General features: G+C 36.1%; 1 protein-coding gene across 1 annotated transcript in view; it reads left to right on the top strand.

Annotated features, from left to right (window-relative positions):
* The window catches only part of bsf (bicoid stability factor), a 127,729-nt gene that overhangs the window by 47,041 nt on the left and 65,623 nt on the right, over window positions 1-15,065 (top strand). Inside the window, exons 5-7 of the mRNA XM_081765691.1 lie at window positions 774-1,005; window positions 5,715-5,906; window positions 8,707-8,920. Coding sequence (XP_081621817.1) covers window positions 774-1,005; window positions 5,715-5,906; window positions 8,707-8,920 — 638 coding nt within the window. The remainder of the gene's footprint in view (window positions 1-773; window positions 1,006-5,714; window positions 5,907-8,706; window positions 8,921-15,065) is intronic.

Genomic DNA, 15,065 nt, shown 5'->3' with positions numbered 1-15,065 from the left:
AATGAGCTCTGTCATCTAGTGAGAAAGTTTTACCCTAAAGGTGACTAGCGATCCAGCTTAAATCATTTTTCGTTTTTATTTTTACTTTTTTTTATTTTTATTTTTAAATTTTTTTTTGGTTTAAACCAGTTCTTTTTTTTTTTTTTTTTTTTTTCATCAGCTGGTTTAAACCAGCCAACCCTGCAGAATACTAAGCAAAGTTGTTGGTGAAACCAGTCGAATATGACTAACGTAGAGGACGTGACCTTCGTGTCAACGGTCACTACTTTGTGGGTGGTCCTTTTAATATTTTTTCTTGTTTCTCTTTGAGTTAATGATCTTTTTTAACAATTGTACTTCGTTTAGTATTTTTCATACAGTAACTACTTTAAACAGCTTTTACTGATATTATTAAGACTTTTTTTTAATAGAAAAAATCTCGCAGTTATATGATATTGTTCCTGAATCTTGAATTTCTTATTTAATATTTCTCGATTTTCTTTAATTTATAACGAATATCATTGTTAAAATAGCAGTACATAATGATTTCAGTTATATCTGATACATGTATAAAAGGTAATATAACACAAATAACTTGATTTGTACCAAAACTGAAGCTCTCCATTACTTTACAAGAACGAGATGTTTACTGTTGGAATTTATCTCATGGATCGACTTCATATTGCTATGTTAAAGTAAAGAAATCATTCATTGAATTATTTGTTAGAAGATTTGTATCCGTAACTTTATATCAGTTCTCTGTGTGTTATTTGAATGTTTACTTCTTTCCTTAGCGATATGGAAAGTGCTCATGGAATCCTGAGCTTGATGCAACAAGCAGGTCTTGAACCCAGTGCCGAGACTTACACTGTGCTTCTCTGTGGTTATGCTGCGAAGGGAGATTTCGATTCTATCTCGAAGGTATTAGAAGAATGTGACAAGAAAGATATATATTTTCTGGATAAAGACTATATGGATATAATTTATTCACTGGCTGCTAGTAATAATACAAACTATGTGGATGAGGTAAGCTAATCACGTATTAATATTCCTAATATGCAATAAGAGTAACTATTGCGTACCTACGAGGAGAAAGCTTTTGGCTTTGCCAAGAAAAACAAGTGTCATAGATCCGAGATTACATATTTATTCAACGCATTCCCAATTGAATTCAGTGCACTTTGACAGCGTTGTTGAAGCTTTGATAACCCATGAAAAAAAAAAAAAAAAAAAAATCCCCCAAATCAGTTCTCAGCAGCTTGTGTGACGTCAGAAATGTCCTCAAACGGTGATCTTTCAGGTGGTTTTTCAGGTTGGGAAATAGAAAATAGTCCGAAGGGGCCAAGTGTGGGCAGAAAGGTGGGTGCTGAACCAATTGGAATTCCAGGATTTGCCAATTTGGCAGCAACAGTCTTGAACTAGTGTACGGATGCATTATCGTGCAATATCATAATCTCTTTTGTGACCTTTCCACGACGTGTTCTCTTAATTGGCTCCTTCGGCTGGTCTAGAAAATAAGCTTAATATTCTCCGCTGATAGAGGCGCCATTCGGTGGGTAGTCCACTATTTTAATGTCATCTTTGTCCCAGAAAACGGACGCCAAGACTTTTTTGGCCGATTTCTGGGTTCGGAACTTTTTGGGGCGGGGGAATCATTATGGCGCCATTCCTTTGACTGTTCCTTGGTTTCGGGATCATAAGTGTGGAGCTAATTTCATCCTTTGTCACTAGTGCAACCTGAAAGTAATTTGTCGTTTCAAAATGGCTCATGGTGACTGGATGCTTCGGCAAGTTCCTTCTTTTGATCCGTACTCAAAAGTTTCGGCACCCATTTCGCTAAAACCTTGCGCATGTTTAGGACTGTGGTAGTAATATAACCAACTCTCTCCCTGGAGATTTCCAATATCTGGGCAACCTTTCTGACGGATATTCGAAGGTCGTCAAGAATCAGAGCATGGACAGTATCACATGTTTGCTAGTCTGTTGAGGTTGACGGACGTCCGCTGCGGGGCTTATCTTCCACTGAAATGGCCAGCCTTAAAACGTAGTTTTTACACAGCTGTATAAAGGACATTTCTTCTCCAGTGTTTGTTTGGCATATCTTATGAATTTCCTTTTCAGACTTCCCCAGAGCCATAAGAACTTCATAATAGTCCTTGGCTCCAATGACGTGAAACTTCCTCGTCTCTCTTCCATCTCTGCAATGACAGATGTACAATTAGGATTCGATTGATTTTAACACAATTACATATTAAGATATGTGTCTTTCATATGTCAACAATTTTATTTGTCTACTTCAATTTAAAGATAACAAAGTCAGGAACTTTTCAGCTCCCTCCTTGTATTACGGAAAATCAAAAAGATCAGAAAGGCACATTCAAGTTAAACTAGCCGTGTTTCGCTTTGCAAAACAGGTTCATGTTTTCAAGATGGTCAAATAATATAACCATCTCGCTATCCTCCTCTATTGCGAGAGGAAGAACACAACTCAAAAAGTAAAAATGGTTTCTTTGTTTGAGTGTAAACATATCTTTTTTGTACCATGACACTATAAAAATGTATATCTACATCTTACTGTGGGATCCGAATCACATCTACTTATATTGGGGATCGAATCCGGATATTACACTTAAAAGTGGAAGATAATTACCATTTAGCCATGGAAAGATCTAAAAATTCAGAGGTCATTAATACATAATTACATTTATTTTTAAAATCTAGAAAGATACATGGATTCAAATTACTAGTTAATAATTCCAAATTAATAAGGTACAACTCATAAAGATGACAAGAATTCAAAAAGTACATATAAAACAATTAATATGTATTTTCTGGTATTGCTTGTAAATGATGTATGATATTAATTTTTAATATACTGCAAATTAAAATAATAAATAAATAAAATCGCTCTCTTGTGTGTTCGAACGGAATACTAACAGATTACTATCAACCGGAAATCGACATCGAAACAGCTGCAACAAATACATAGAAAATATGATTTGAAAATGAGCAGATACGTTTTGCAAACCTTTTCATAGCTATTGTAATATTTCTACATAGCAGAGCATTGTACTCATAGCATTGTAATATTTCTATTTTTCGTCTAGAAATGAAATCTGTAGAAGTGTGTTTCTCTTGTTCTTCCGTTGCTCTTCAGAAACACACAATTTTCTGAAGTTCTTGTGATCGTAAATCCGAATCTAATTTAATTTTATTCTTACAATTTAACTATGTAAATCTGTGTTGAAACAGAAATTTCGTAGAAATATTTGACGTGCTCTTTTATTGTGAAACTTTCAAAACAGGTTACATATGCAAAGAAAAATTGTTATTTCGACGAGCTAAAATATTTCCAGTACATGTGGGAAGGTTATTGATCATAGACCTACAAAAATGGTTAATACGCTGATTTTTCTACATATATTCAACTTTTCGCGGATGACTGAAAGCTGTATAAACGCATTTAATATAATAATTATTTCATTGCTTTACTAAGTGGCATTTATCTTCTCAAGTGATGTGCACATATCATTTAAACCTGATCCGCAGAATATTTGCTAAGAATTTCTCCGAAGAAAGATATAAACTCATATGCTGTTGGAGATATTTTCAGACTCTCATTTTACAAAAATCTGGGGCAGTTATGCTAAGTCACTGTTGTGTATGGTAATTGTATAACACGTGCTGCAGCAAGAAGAATTCGTTGTACTGTATCCCTTCACAGAAATTGAGCTTATTTTAGAGTGTAAGCATTCAACCTTATATTTTTGTCGGATATATATCAGGTGTACTAAAAATGACTGCAGACCATTATTCCACAAGTCAAAGCAAAAAGTATATATATTTGTATACCTTTCAGTCCTCGTCTGGAGATACAAATTGCACTATGTGGAATCGTCGCAAATAAAAAACTATAGTTAGAGCTATCAGTCTATCAAATAGTTATATCGATTCTTTCCAGATGTCAGCTAAAGTCGATATTGATTGACACTAGCATCATTTATTAGTGTGGCAGTCGATTCAACTGCTTGTTGTATTCGTGGAGCAATGCTAATGGCTTCAAGTTAATCTGCGACATGTCGCATTGTGAAATTTTGATTCCCCATAGTGGCTGAAGGAGACCCCGGAGGGCATATCATCATATAACATTTTCCCTTTATTTTGACCTATAAGTGCTCTGTGGTCCGTGGGCACCGTTTTTAGAGCACCCGATATATATTGTATATCCTGTATATATTGTAGTCGTTATACGTAAAGTATTCTGTTGTAATTCTGGTATGTTACATACTCTAAATACTAAAGCTTTGCTAATTAGAAACAAAATTGCAAATCTTTTATAAAATATGTGTTATTGGAAATAAAATTAATTTATTTTAAACGTAAAATAGTAAATGATCGAACATCTGACATACTGTTAAAAAGGTAAATGAAAACGTCGTTTGTGTCTATAAGAGTTTCTCGGAAGTGTTTTGTTCCCTTGTCTGTGGCCTGCGAGAATTCTAGAACTGAAATTAGTCCCTTTGATAAGCTGGTTGTTTATGTAGAAAATTACATATACGAGGACTGACAATAAAGTAATGAGAATTGTTGGAAACAACAACTTTATTTACATTTTTAACCAACCACAATGTGAACACCTTCAAACTACTTCTCTTGTGCCTGCACACACTTACTACATCTGCGTTTCCATTGTAGGTAGCATCTCTGGAAGTCATCTTTTGGGATGTTTGCCAGTGTTACAGTTGTTTGAATGTCTGTTTCTGCTTCAAAATTGTGTCCTTTAAGAACTGCTTTCACCTTTGGGAACAGAAAAAATCTCACGGGGCGATATCCAGTGAATAAGGAGGGTATGGTAATACTGTAATGGATTTTGATGCCAAATACTGCTGAACAGACAATGCAGCCGCCACAGTCCTCCGGTCATTTTTTTGTTGCTGTGTGAGATTTTTCAGAACCAGTTTGGTACACACTTTTCGCATTACCAAATTTTCAGTTAGTATCAGACGAACTGTTTCTCGATTCATGTTCAGTTCATTCGCAATCATTTTCACGGTTAATCGTCTATCCACTCGCACAAGTTCCTTCACCCTGTTACTCTGTGCTCTCTTCCGTTCGTGTTGTTGTGGGCTGCTCACAGCGGTGTTCATCTTCGACTTTTGTTCTGCCTTCCGCAAACATTTTGTGCCAATGATACACCTGTGCCATTGATAACACTTCATTACGAAAGGCCTGCAGAAGTTTCCGGTACGTTACCGCGGCAGTCTCACCAAGTTTCACACAGAAGGAGATTGCGTAGCGCTGCTCAATATTACGTGCTTCCATTGTTGTGACGGGGGTTCAACACACGACCGCACTCTCCAACCTCTAACTCTACAACGAATAATATTTCGTGAGTGCCACGTGCTGTGCTAGTGAAGCAGGCCCAAGGTCACATGCTGGCGGCGATTTCAGTCTGTAGGGTTGTCAGCATCAGCTGAAAAAAAAAATCTCTTTACTTTATTGTCGGACGTCTTATGTGTATGTATGTCATCCATTTTGTTTGGAACTGTACGATTCTGTTAATAATGGAGGAGCCGAAGTTACTTTCTTATCCATTAATATTTTATTCGTTTCATTAGGTATACAAAGTTCAAGTACTTCCTTGAATACTTCAAAATCAAGTAGTGTTCTATAATTGTATTGAGTCCATTTTTATTAGATTCTGTTAGAGATAATTCTTTTTCCTTTTATTTCAGATCATAGGACGCTTGCGTCAGAGGGCTGGCTATAACCAAGATGCAGTGAATCTCATTTTACGCTTGGTTAATATTGGACAAGAGGATATTGGATTTAAACTATTGATGACAATGCCAAGACCGATGCGAGCAGATGGACAGCTGGCGCCCGTAGGAAATTTCTTCATTAAGCAGCTGTTAAAAGCTAGAAGGGTAAGTCATCGTGCGTTCACAGTCAGTTTTAATGGAGGTCCGTTACTCTTTTTTTGGGTTAAGTTTATGTTTTAAAAATAGTTACACTTTTCTTCAAACAAACTTAACGTTGTTAATCCAACTTGCAGGTATTGTTGAAATTATAGTGGATCAGGAATTTAGAACGAAGTTTAGTAGAATAGAGAGGAAAGAAGCTCTAACCAAGTTGTCTTGTCATTTCGGTGTGCCGGAGACGGGATTCGATTTTATCCCAACCTAATCGGGTTCTAAATTTTATTAAAGTATTGTGCACATAATACATCAACGGGGCGAAAGATCAAGGGCCCCGAGAAAGATCAGTGTTTGGGCAAGGCTCTTCAAACATATTAGACACATAACAACACATTAAGTGAAATAACAATTTTAAATTAAACTAAAAGTTACATTGAAATGAAAGTTTCTGAGACTACCGGAATTTGTAAGTTGAATGTGGATTCAGGTACATTTGATATTAGATGTTTTCCATTGGTGGAACATTATATCCAAACTGTCCAATCTGAAAAAGAACTTGATAAACATTTAACTATGACTTGATGGGTCTTTCGCAGTTCCTTGTTTTCACAGCAGTTTGTACTGTTCGTAAAACCATCAGAGTCCCTCTATTAGAATCAATATTCCAACACACTCTTTAATACGGTTCGTATTAATCCGGTTGTTTCACCGTGCACATGATCTCAGATAGGGATCGAAAATTGGTAAAAGAAAATAAAATATCGAGAGGTGAAACGGTAAATTTCATTCATGTATTTTAGTTTACGGAAGAGTGGAATTCAATTCGTTCATTCATTTCGACGTAGGGAACTGTTTTTTTTTTTTTTTTTTTTTTTTTTTTTTTATACTAACTGTAGAATATTATTAGATGGAATTGTTAACAATTGTCTTTGAAACCGATTATGTATTTGGGCAGAGAGTTTCACCTTAAATCAGAATAAGAAAACAATAGTTCCTGTGTCTTTGCTGCACAAATGATTGAAAGAAGTGTTGAGGTGCATAGAACTGAAAGTCGAGAACAACGGTTGCCTGAATATTTTTTTTATGGTAAACGAAGTTTTTAAAATGATATTTTTTGTTCGCTGTCCCATGCTAAGACGACAACCTTTCATTTACTAGTGACAACGTTCCGCATCGGACTACCGAGTATGTTTACGTTTGATTTGATAAATGGCTGATAATGAAGGGTTCGAATGAAAAACTGAGAGAAAGTCTACAACCAAAATTGATTTTATGTGGAACTAAAAAATCTGTCATCAGGTTGCTTCTACCCTAATATAGAAAGAGTGGTTCTAGATGTGCTTTTATATATGTATATATATTTAACATATTCTCCACTGGGGATTCTATCTAGGGAATAAGAAGTGGGGCAATAGTTCAAACGATGCATGTGCGATAGCGGCTTTCGGAATGCGTAAGATTGGACAATTGTATTGCCGTGGGTCAACATCCTACTCCTCGTTTTCTTGATGGCATTACGTAATTTTCTTGATTAGGTCACTGTAATAGGTGCCAGTGGTGATGTGACCCTTTTGGAAATAGTCTACCCTTGCAGTCCCAGAAAATTGACATCTTGGCTGACGAGTGCACCTTGGACTTCTTGTTGGTAAAGATGGTTTGCAATCTGTGCTTTGTGTTTTAGTCTCTGGCTCAAAGTAATGCACCCAAGTTTCATCCACAGCGCTAAACCAGGGAAAGAAATTATCTGTGTCAGCACGAAACTTGTTAAGGAATTCGCAACTGTTGAGCACTGGAGTGCACTTCTGGTCGGGAAACCCATTTTGCATATATATATATATATATTTTAAAGACCTGGATAATTATAATTGAACAGTGCCCTATGAGAGGCCACACATCTTAGCTCATAACGGATAATGACTCGACGATCCTGCAGCACAATTCGTGGACTTTGTTGTTTTCGGTTGTCGTGACAGTTTTTAGAGCTCCACCTGCGTGTTCTTCCCCACACGACTCCCACGCATGCTTGAAGTCACAAAACAATATCTTCACCATGCTATATAATGTAGGAGGAGTCCCGCAGTGTCTGTACCAAGTTCTCATTAACTTTGAATACCAGCTACTCCATCACGAAATATTTGATGACCGCTTTCACCCCAGTCTTCTCATTTTGGCACGTTGTTTCAACTTCATTCAGTTAAACTTGTGTAAAAATGAAACGGGACATTATTCATACTTCAAATTTATAATGCAAGGATACAAAGAGTCACTAAACAATAACAATGTAAAATACTTCCTTCCAGTTAGGAATGAAGTTCCTCGTGTAAATGAAAGCAATAATAATAACTTGTATAATACGTCGCTATAAGACACTATTGAAAAGTAAAATTGCATAAAATGAAGAGGATTAGCTGTAATACGTAGTGCTTCATATTTCTGTAAAAGCAGAATTACGACGTTATTTCTGTATTTATGTGTAACCGTACACTTTCGTGTTTGTTTTCCATGAATATATGTGATAATTTTCAGACGCCACACTGATGATATTTGTACTCAGGTTCCAGACAGATTTTGGTCATATCGGTGGTATTTTAGTTAATACAAAGTAAAATATACGTTAAGGGCTTCATACATTCAAAATCATTTTGAAGTTTTTTGTGAGCTTATTGTTCGTAAAATAATTCTAGGACATAATAACTAATAATATGACACAGGTTAAATATAAAGAGTGTAATGTAATTGACTGCAGACTTACGAATTAATTAGTAATTATTAGAGTATTTTTTTTTAAATTCATATTTCTGTGTTGCAGCCAACGGAAAAAATTCTCGAAATCTGTAGAACTCTCCAGAAGGATGAAATGAACTCCCGCGCCCTTCTTGTTGCTGTGGAAAACAGTCTTATTCAAGGATCAACTGAACAATCTCTCGCATTAATTTCTGCACTCCAAGAGGAAGGATATGCATTGAGACAACATTACTTCTGGCCGCTGTTAGCGTCCTATGGGAAGCTGAAAGATGATACAGGTATTCTTAATGTATTAATCTATTGTACTTAAAGCTAGTTTATACTTTTAACCATCTCGGTGCAATACACGTCATGGATTCCGCTTTAAAGTATAGATCTACGTCTCAACTGCAATGGTGAAACGGGACGTTAAAATCCAATCCAAACAGATAGTTAATGTTTCAAGTAGAACCTTGATATTGAAAAAATCAATCAAGAGATTATAATGCTTAGTGCAGGAAAAGGTCCACAATATTAAAGTAACAATGTTAGTTTTCACGTCAAAATTAGTTTACATAGTGTTAAAATGTTGTCTTTTACTGCTTTAACTGTACTGCCGAGACTATTGAATAAAGTTTTCGACGATGTAGAGATAGTTTGCATCAAGTCGAGTCTGCTAACAACAGTAAAAATGGTGAAGCCCAGTCATTTCTAACTTGTAGGTCCATGACAGAGAAGGGGGCTTTTGGGGTCATAGCCAATAGAGAGATCAGATTAAGCAAAGAAGGGGAGGAATGGAATAAACGAGGTGTTGGCAGTGTTGGATTGGTAATGAATCTTACAATTAATGTATCTGCAAACGCCTTTGCCCCTCAGCACTCTCTTCTATTCACGATAGGTTTGCTGCCTTCTTTTTGCTCTGTGTGAGGACTTAACTGAGTATCCGAGCAGCAGATTGTGACGTCAGGCAGCATTCAGTTGGAAATGGCTGGTAAAGACTGTATTATCTGTCGTGCAATAATGTGCATTTCATACTATTATGGAAAGCACGGTGGCTCAGTGGTAGAGTGCTTACCTCTCGTGTGTGTGGTCCCTGGTTTGATCCCCAGCTAAGTAAGCTCATGGTGGACAACGTCGTGTCCGTGTACTTTCTCGGAGTACACCCACTTCCTTCCACATTCTCATTCCATCAATTATTCCATCATCGTTCACTTGCCTTAATAATTCGTCTCCGCAGTGTTGCAATCTTCCACCTGATTTTCTTCAAGGTGAAAGTTCCCTTACGTTCTGAAGTGACTTTTTTTTTTTTTTTTTTTTAAACAGAGTAATATGCTCTAAACACTGTTAAGCTTAAGAAAAGTAAATTAAATGAATTAAATTTGAAAAACTGGATACAAATATCCGAAAATGTAAGATACAACCATGAAGTTATTTACTACTATGTTGTCGCCATCTTTCTTTCTTGATCCAATCACCAATCTTGCCATACAATAATTTTCTGTTATTAAGAAAGGAAGTTATTTTCGTTTTTATTTCTTTCATTAAAGTGTAAGCACAATGCGATCTTAACGTGTTTTTATATAGTTCATACAATTGCGTTAGTTTTTGCATTGCTATGTGAAGTCTCGATAGAACATTATCAATGTAATGCTTATTAGAATCGGCACTAAGTTACTCAATATTTATTGTTTAACGTAAGCTGTGTACGTAATACTATTATCAAAATAATGTCATCGTCTAAATTTATGAAGACAGTGTGCTTTAATCTATCTAATGTAGAAAGACATGAAATTGTTAAATGTGTTGTGGATGATGTTAAAACCTTCATAGATGAAAGATGGGTACAAAATTTGTGATTCCTGTCTCAAGAAACCAGCAGCAAGTGATTTAAGCGAGACTCCTGTAGTGACAGAAATGTAACAAATAGTAATACCGATGTAAGTGAAAGTGGTATTGAGCAGTGCTCTAAACTCGAAGAATCATCAGTTAAAAAGAAAAAGATTAATGAAAATACCTATCCCGGAAAGAAAATGATAAAAATAGAATCATCTACCAGAAAAAGCTGGTAGATGATTCTACCAGATTTGAGGTGCTACCCACTACCATAATATCTCTCTTTGTCTGGCTCCTACCCCTAAAGACTTGTCAGGCATGGGAAGTCCTCTGATAGCGAAGCTATCTCCGGCAAAGCTCTTAGGATCATTAGAGCACGCAATTCCCCCCCCCCCTCCCCCGCACACACACCGCGGCAAGGTGAAGATATTATCGAGAAGGACGTTCGAAAATGATTTATTAAGACCCTGGTATGGAGCGTGGCGCTTTATGGATCAGACATGGACATTGAGAAAAGCTGAAATATCCAAGCTGGAAGCATTTGAAATGTGGTGGTGGCGCAGAATGCTGCACATATCATGGACCGAAAGGAAAAGAAATGAAGGCGTACTAAGCGAAGCTAATGAAGGACGACAGGCCATGAAAATATTAGGAAAAAGAAGGAACAGCATGCTTCGCCATCTTATTTGCATTCCGATTGGATCACCATGTAGATAGAGGAAAAGGCAGAAGGAAAACTAGGAAGACCAAAGATAGAATATCTAGACGCAGTTACGAAGAAGAGACCTTATCAAAGTATAAAATAGCTCTCCCAAGGGAGAGAAAAGTTTTAAAATTTTCATGTTACCCACCAACCTATTTTTGAGGAGAAAAAGAAGGCGGCCAGAAAAAATATCCATTTCTGAAGAGCATGGTCAGAGGTATGCAGCAGAAAGAAGGTCATAATACATCAGAGCAAAAATTTCAATCAATAGATGACATATGTGTGAGAGTAACAATATTAGCTGTACATTCAAAGAGCTGGAGTATGAAAATAATGGAAAAAGAATTCTAGTTTACTTGCTAAATGTAAAACAAAAGAATTAGTGAAGGCAAATCAAATTTTAACAATACTCCACTTAAAATCTAGAAGGACCCACCCTAACCTGAGTGGACCTAATAAAAAAAATGTCTATAATACTGATTTTGTTAGCCGTCTATGTGATATCAGAAAAGTAAACTTTTATGTCTTATATCAGTGAAAGTGGAAGCAAAATGCATGTAAAAAGAAAGAAAGAAAAAACGATGGGTACAAAACAATAATGAAAAAACGTTTAAATGCAGCGTACTTTTTAAAGTCGCGGTACAGGTCAACAAGTCTTCTTCTTTTCCTCGATCGTTTCGAGATTCCTACTATAAATTTACATCATACGTTATGATAGATCAATATCATCCTACACTGTTTACTAATATTATTCGGATGAATAGTGGAATTCAGCTACTTAGTTCAAGAATTATTCGATGTGTAAAAATGTCGTTTCATACAAACCTTCTAATTGTTCTCTCACAACAGCACTTTCAGGTGTTTTTTTTTTTTTTTTTTTTTTTTTTTTTTTTTTTTTTTTTTTTAACACTACAGGTAAAAGATTTGTATGAATGGGCACTTTTACATGTTGAATTTCGTCTGAGCAGTGAAATTCCAAACTATAGTCTTCAAAAGGTTAGACTCGATAACGTTAAACAGACATTCTTTGAAATCTAGTTATATATCGTTGCAAAGCTTATTGTATTACATTTCAAACAATACTGAAATCAACTCTCTACGCAATTAGGTCAGGAGTAAAGCTTATAGTATGCGCCCAAATTCAACTTTTTTTTCCCCTCTAATTTTCGAGCTCCCAGATTACCATACACGAAGCTAAGTTAAAACTATTCGTATATCTCGACCAAATCTTCGAAATGTTACATTTTCGTGAAAATCTTAAGATGGTCATATCAGAAATCTAAGTTTTATTTGTTGATTTCGCATGGCATGTCCCAAAGAATTTTTAAAGAAGTTTCCTGATGTAAATGCATAGAAATATTTGATGTGAATATAATGCGTTGTACTTTCGGGAAATACTGATCTAAAATGGCATCCATGTGTGTACTTTCTTAAAGCTTATCGTATTTCGTCAGAGGACTAAATTTCTCACCGCGTATCTTTACTGTAGCAGCAGACACATCTGTGTGGGGAGCTGACTGAGTAAACGCCGAGTTAGTCGAGATTTGTGGGCAGCTGATACGAAATAATTCTCTAAAGTTTGAAGGTGTTCAATTATCTTCTCTAAATTGATTCAAAAATGTTGTAGTTTGGTGCTTTAGTCTGGAATTCTTTTCACGTATTGTAAAAGTAGTTTCTAACATCTAAGCATAGAACCATAGCATCATCCGGTAAATGCAAAATTTTACTTATGATCAGGGTGCGAATTACCGGGGAAGGGGGGGGAAGAGGGAAATTTTCCCCCTCAATCACATTTTGTTCCTCCCTAAAGAAGTCAGCTGCAGTATCCCCACCGGGGATGCTCACTTCCCCCCCCCCAAACTATGCTTAGTATAACCCCAAATTTCACTGATTTTTGTCGTTTCTTGGTAAGTTTAAATCTAGCTGTATTTCGAAATGAGCGACGTAAACTATTCACTTTTGGTCATTTCTAATTTCCCCACTATTTTCATCGTTGTTTAGTAGAACTATAGTATTATGATTACGGTTGTTACTTGCAACCGTATCCTCATACTCTTCAGTTCGTCGTCGTTCGTGAATTTGAATATACAGTAGGAAGTCAAAAATCCGAACTAATTGGGACCATAGGTAGTTCGGATTTTTGAAAATGACGAAGAAAATGCCATTTATGCTTAATACTGCACGGTCTGCTTTTTTATCGATACAGTGGTTATACAGTACATACAGTAATTACAATATCGTACGTAAGGCTACTTACATTTAATGTTTCTGAAGAACCTGCTTATACACTAAATTACACTGTTCTTGTAACTCACACTTAGAACTTAACTTGTATAGGCCTAAGGGAAAATAAAAATATGTATGACGAACAATTACATATGAATGAGTTTTTGTAAAAACACTGACTTCACAGAACGCCGACGGACAACCCTATTGTTTGTTTATCGCTAGCACTAAGACAAAATGTAAGAAGCTTCTAGGGACCGCGTTCGGATTTTTGACGTTCGGATTATCGACGTCCTACTATACTAATCGCACATAATAAAGTCACTTATGGACTTATAAATGCTCTTAGCGGTTGGCCAAGAAGAAGTAAACAAATAACTTCTTTCACCATACTTGGAGAAGGTCGGACATGTGTCATATTCATCCTGTTTATTTGTATCGATTATCATCCCGTTTTTATTTTTGTTGTATTTCATTTTCCAGTATATTCTTTATTAGCGCATGGTCCTCATTGCCTAGTAGTTTGCGTGTATGCATCTCAAAAGTTGCGTTTAATTTGTGGTAATTAGCATAGTAGTCACTGCCTTTTGCAGTTTACGGAAATGAACTTTTGAAACTGTACTCAAAATCTGCGATATATTCTTTAGTGGCTATATGTTAACGTACACGCTGGGGATGCGCCCCTAGTGAGCAGACATGTTAGTGAAGATGATGAAGATTTGCTTCAGCATTTGCTAATACGACAGGTTCTCCATATCATTGTCTCTCTGTGTCTGTATAAGCATTTCAACTGGAGCGAGCTTTATTTTTCCATCTTTCTTTTTGCTGCACAGTTTGCTGTCCACGCCAATAATATTGTCTGGATAATTTGAATATAATGTTTATACTTTGTTTGAATAACGTAGCACCATAGTGAATCAACTCATCTGTAACCTAACAGTAAAGTAATTGTAAGTGTTGAGTTCCTGAGCTCCGTCACGGAATCAATATTTGAAAGAAAGAAAAAAAAAAAAAAACATAAAGATCGCAGCTTTAGCGGGAGCAGAAACGCAAGCTCGAAATTTGAATTGAGATTGTTTTAAATATTTGGCCTTCGATTTGACCTTGATCCCAGAAATCGGGACCAGCAACAATCCATTTCTCGTATGATAGGCTAATACCTAGATTTTTTAAAAGTCAGTCCGGTTTAATTGTACTGATAATTTTAGTGGTATTCATAATGCTGAAGAAGATTTTCTTTTGCAAGCTGTGTGTAATAACGCGAAGTGGAAGATTTCAATATGAGTGGAAAAATTAACATATGCTTCTGATCATGGCTATCGCTCGGGCCGAATTATTAAGCAAATAAACCTTAGAGAGCTACTGGCGCAGGAGTAAGTACAACATTTAAACACGTTCAGAAAGGTTAGGTGTGGTGTGGCGTGTGCTTGTCAGACAATATATACGTGCATAGTTATTGTCTACATTGAATTAATAAATCTCTTATTTATTACAGATGTCATATTTATGTGTGTGTGTGTGGGGGGGGGGGGTAAGACATTATTGTCTCTTTTTGAATTATTGCATCTTCAGACTTTACATCCTGTTGGCCTAATTTTATCCCCCCAATATAGATTATCTAATTCGCACACTGCTTATGATTGTAACATATATTACATCTGGATGTTAATTACTTACACAAG

Source organism: Thermobia domestica, chromosome 7 (genome assembly GCF_964235325.1).
Source record: "Thermobia domestica chromosome 7, izTheDome1.hap1.1, whole genome shotgun sequence".
NCBI classification, from domain to species: Eukaryota; Metazoa; Arthropoda; class Insecta; order Zygentoma; family Lepismatidae; genus Thermobia; species Thermobia domestica.
This window is presented reverse-complemented; position numbering and strand designations above follow the sequence as displayed.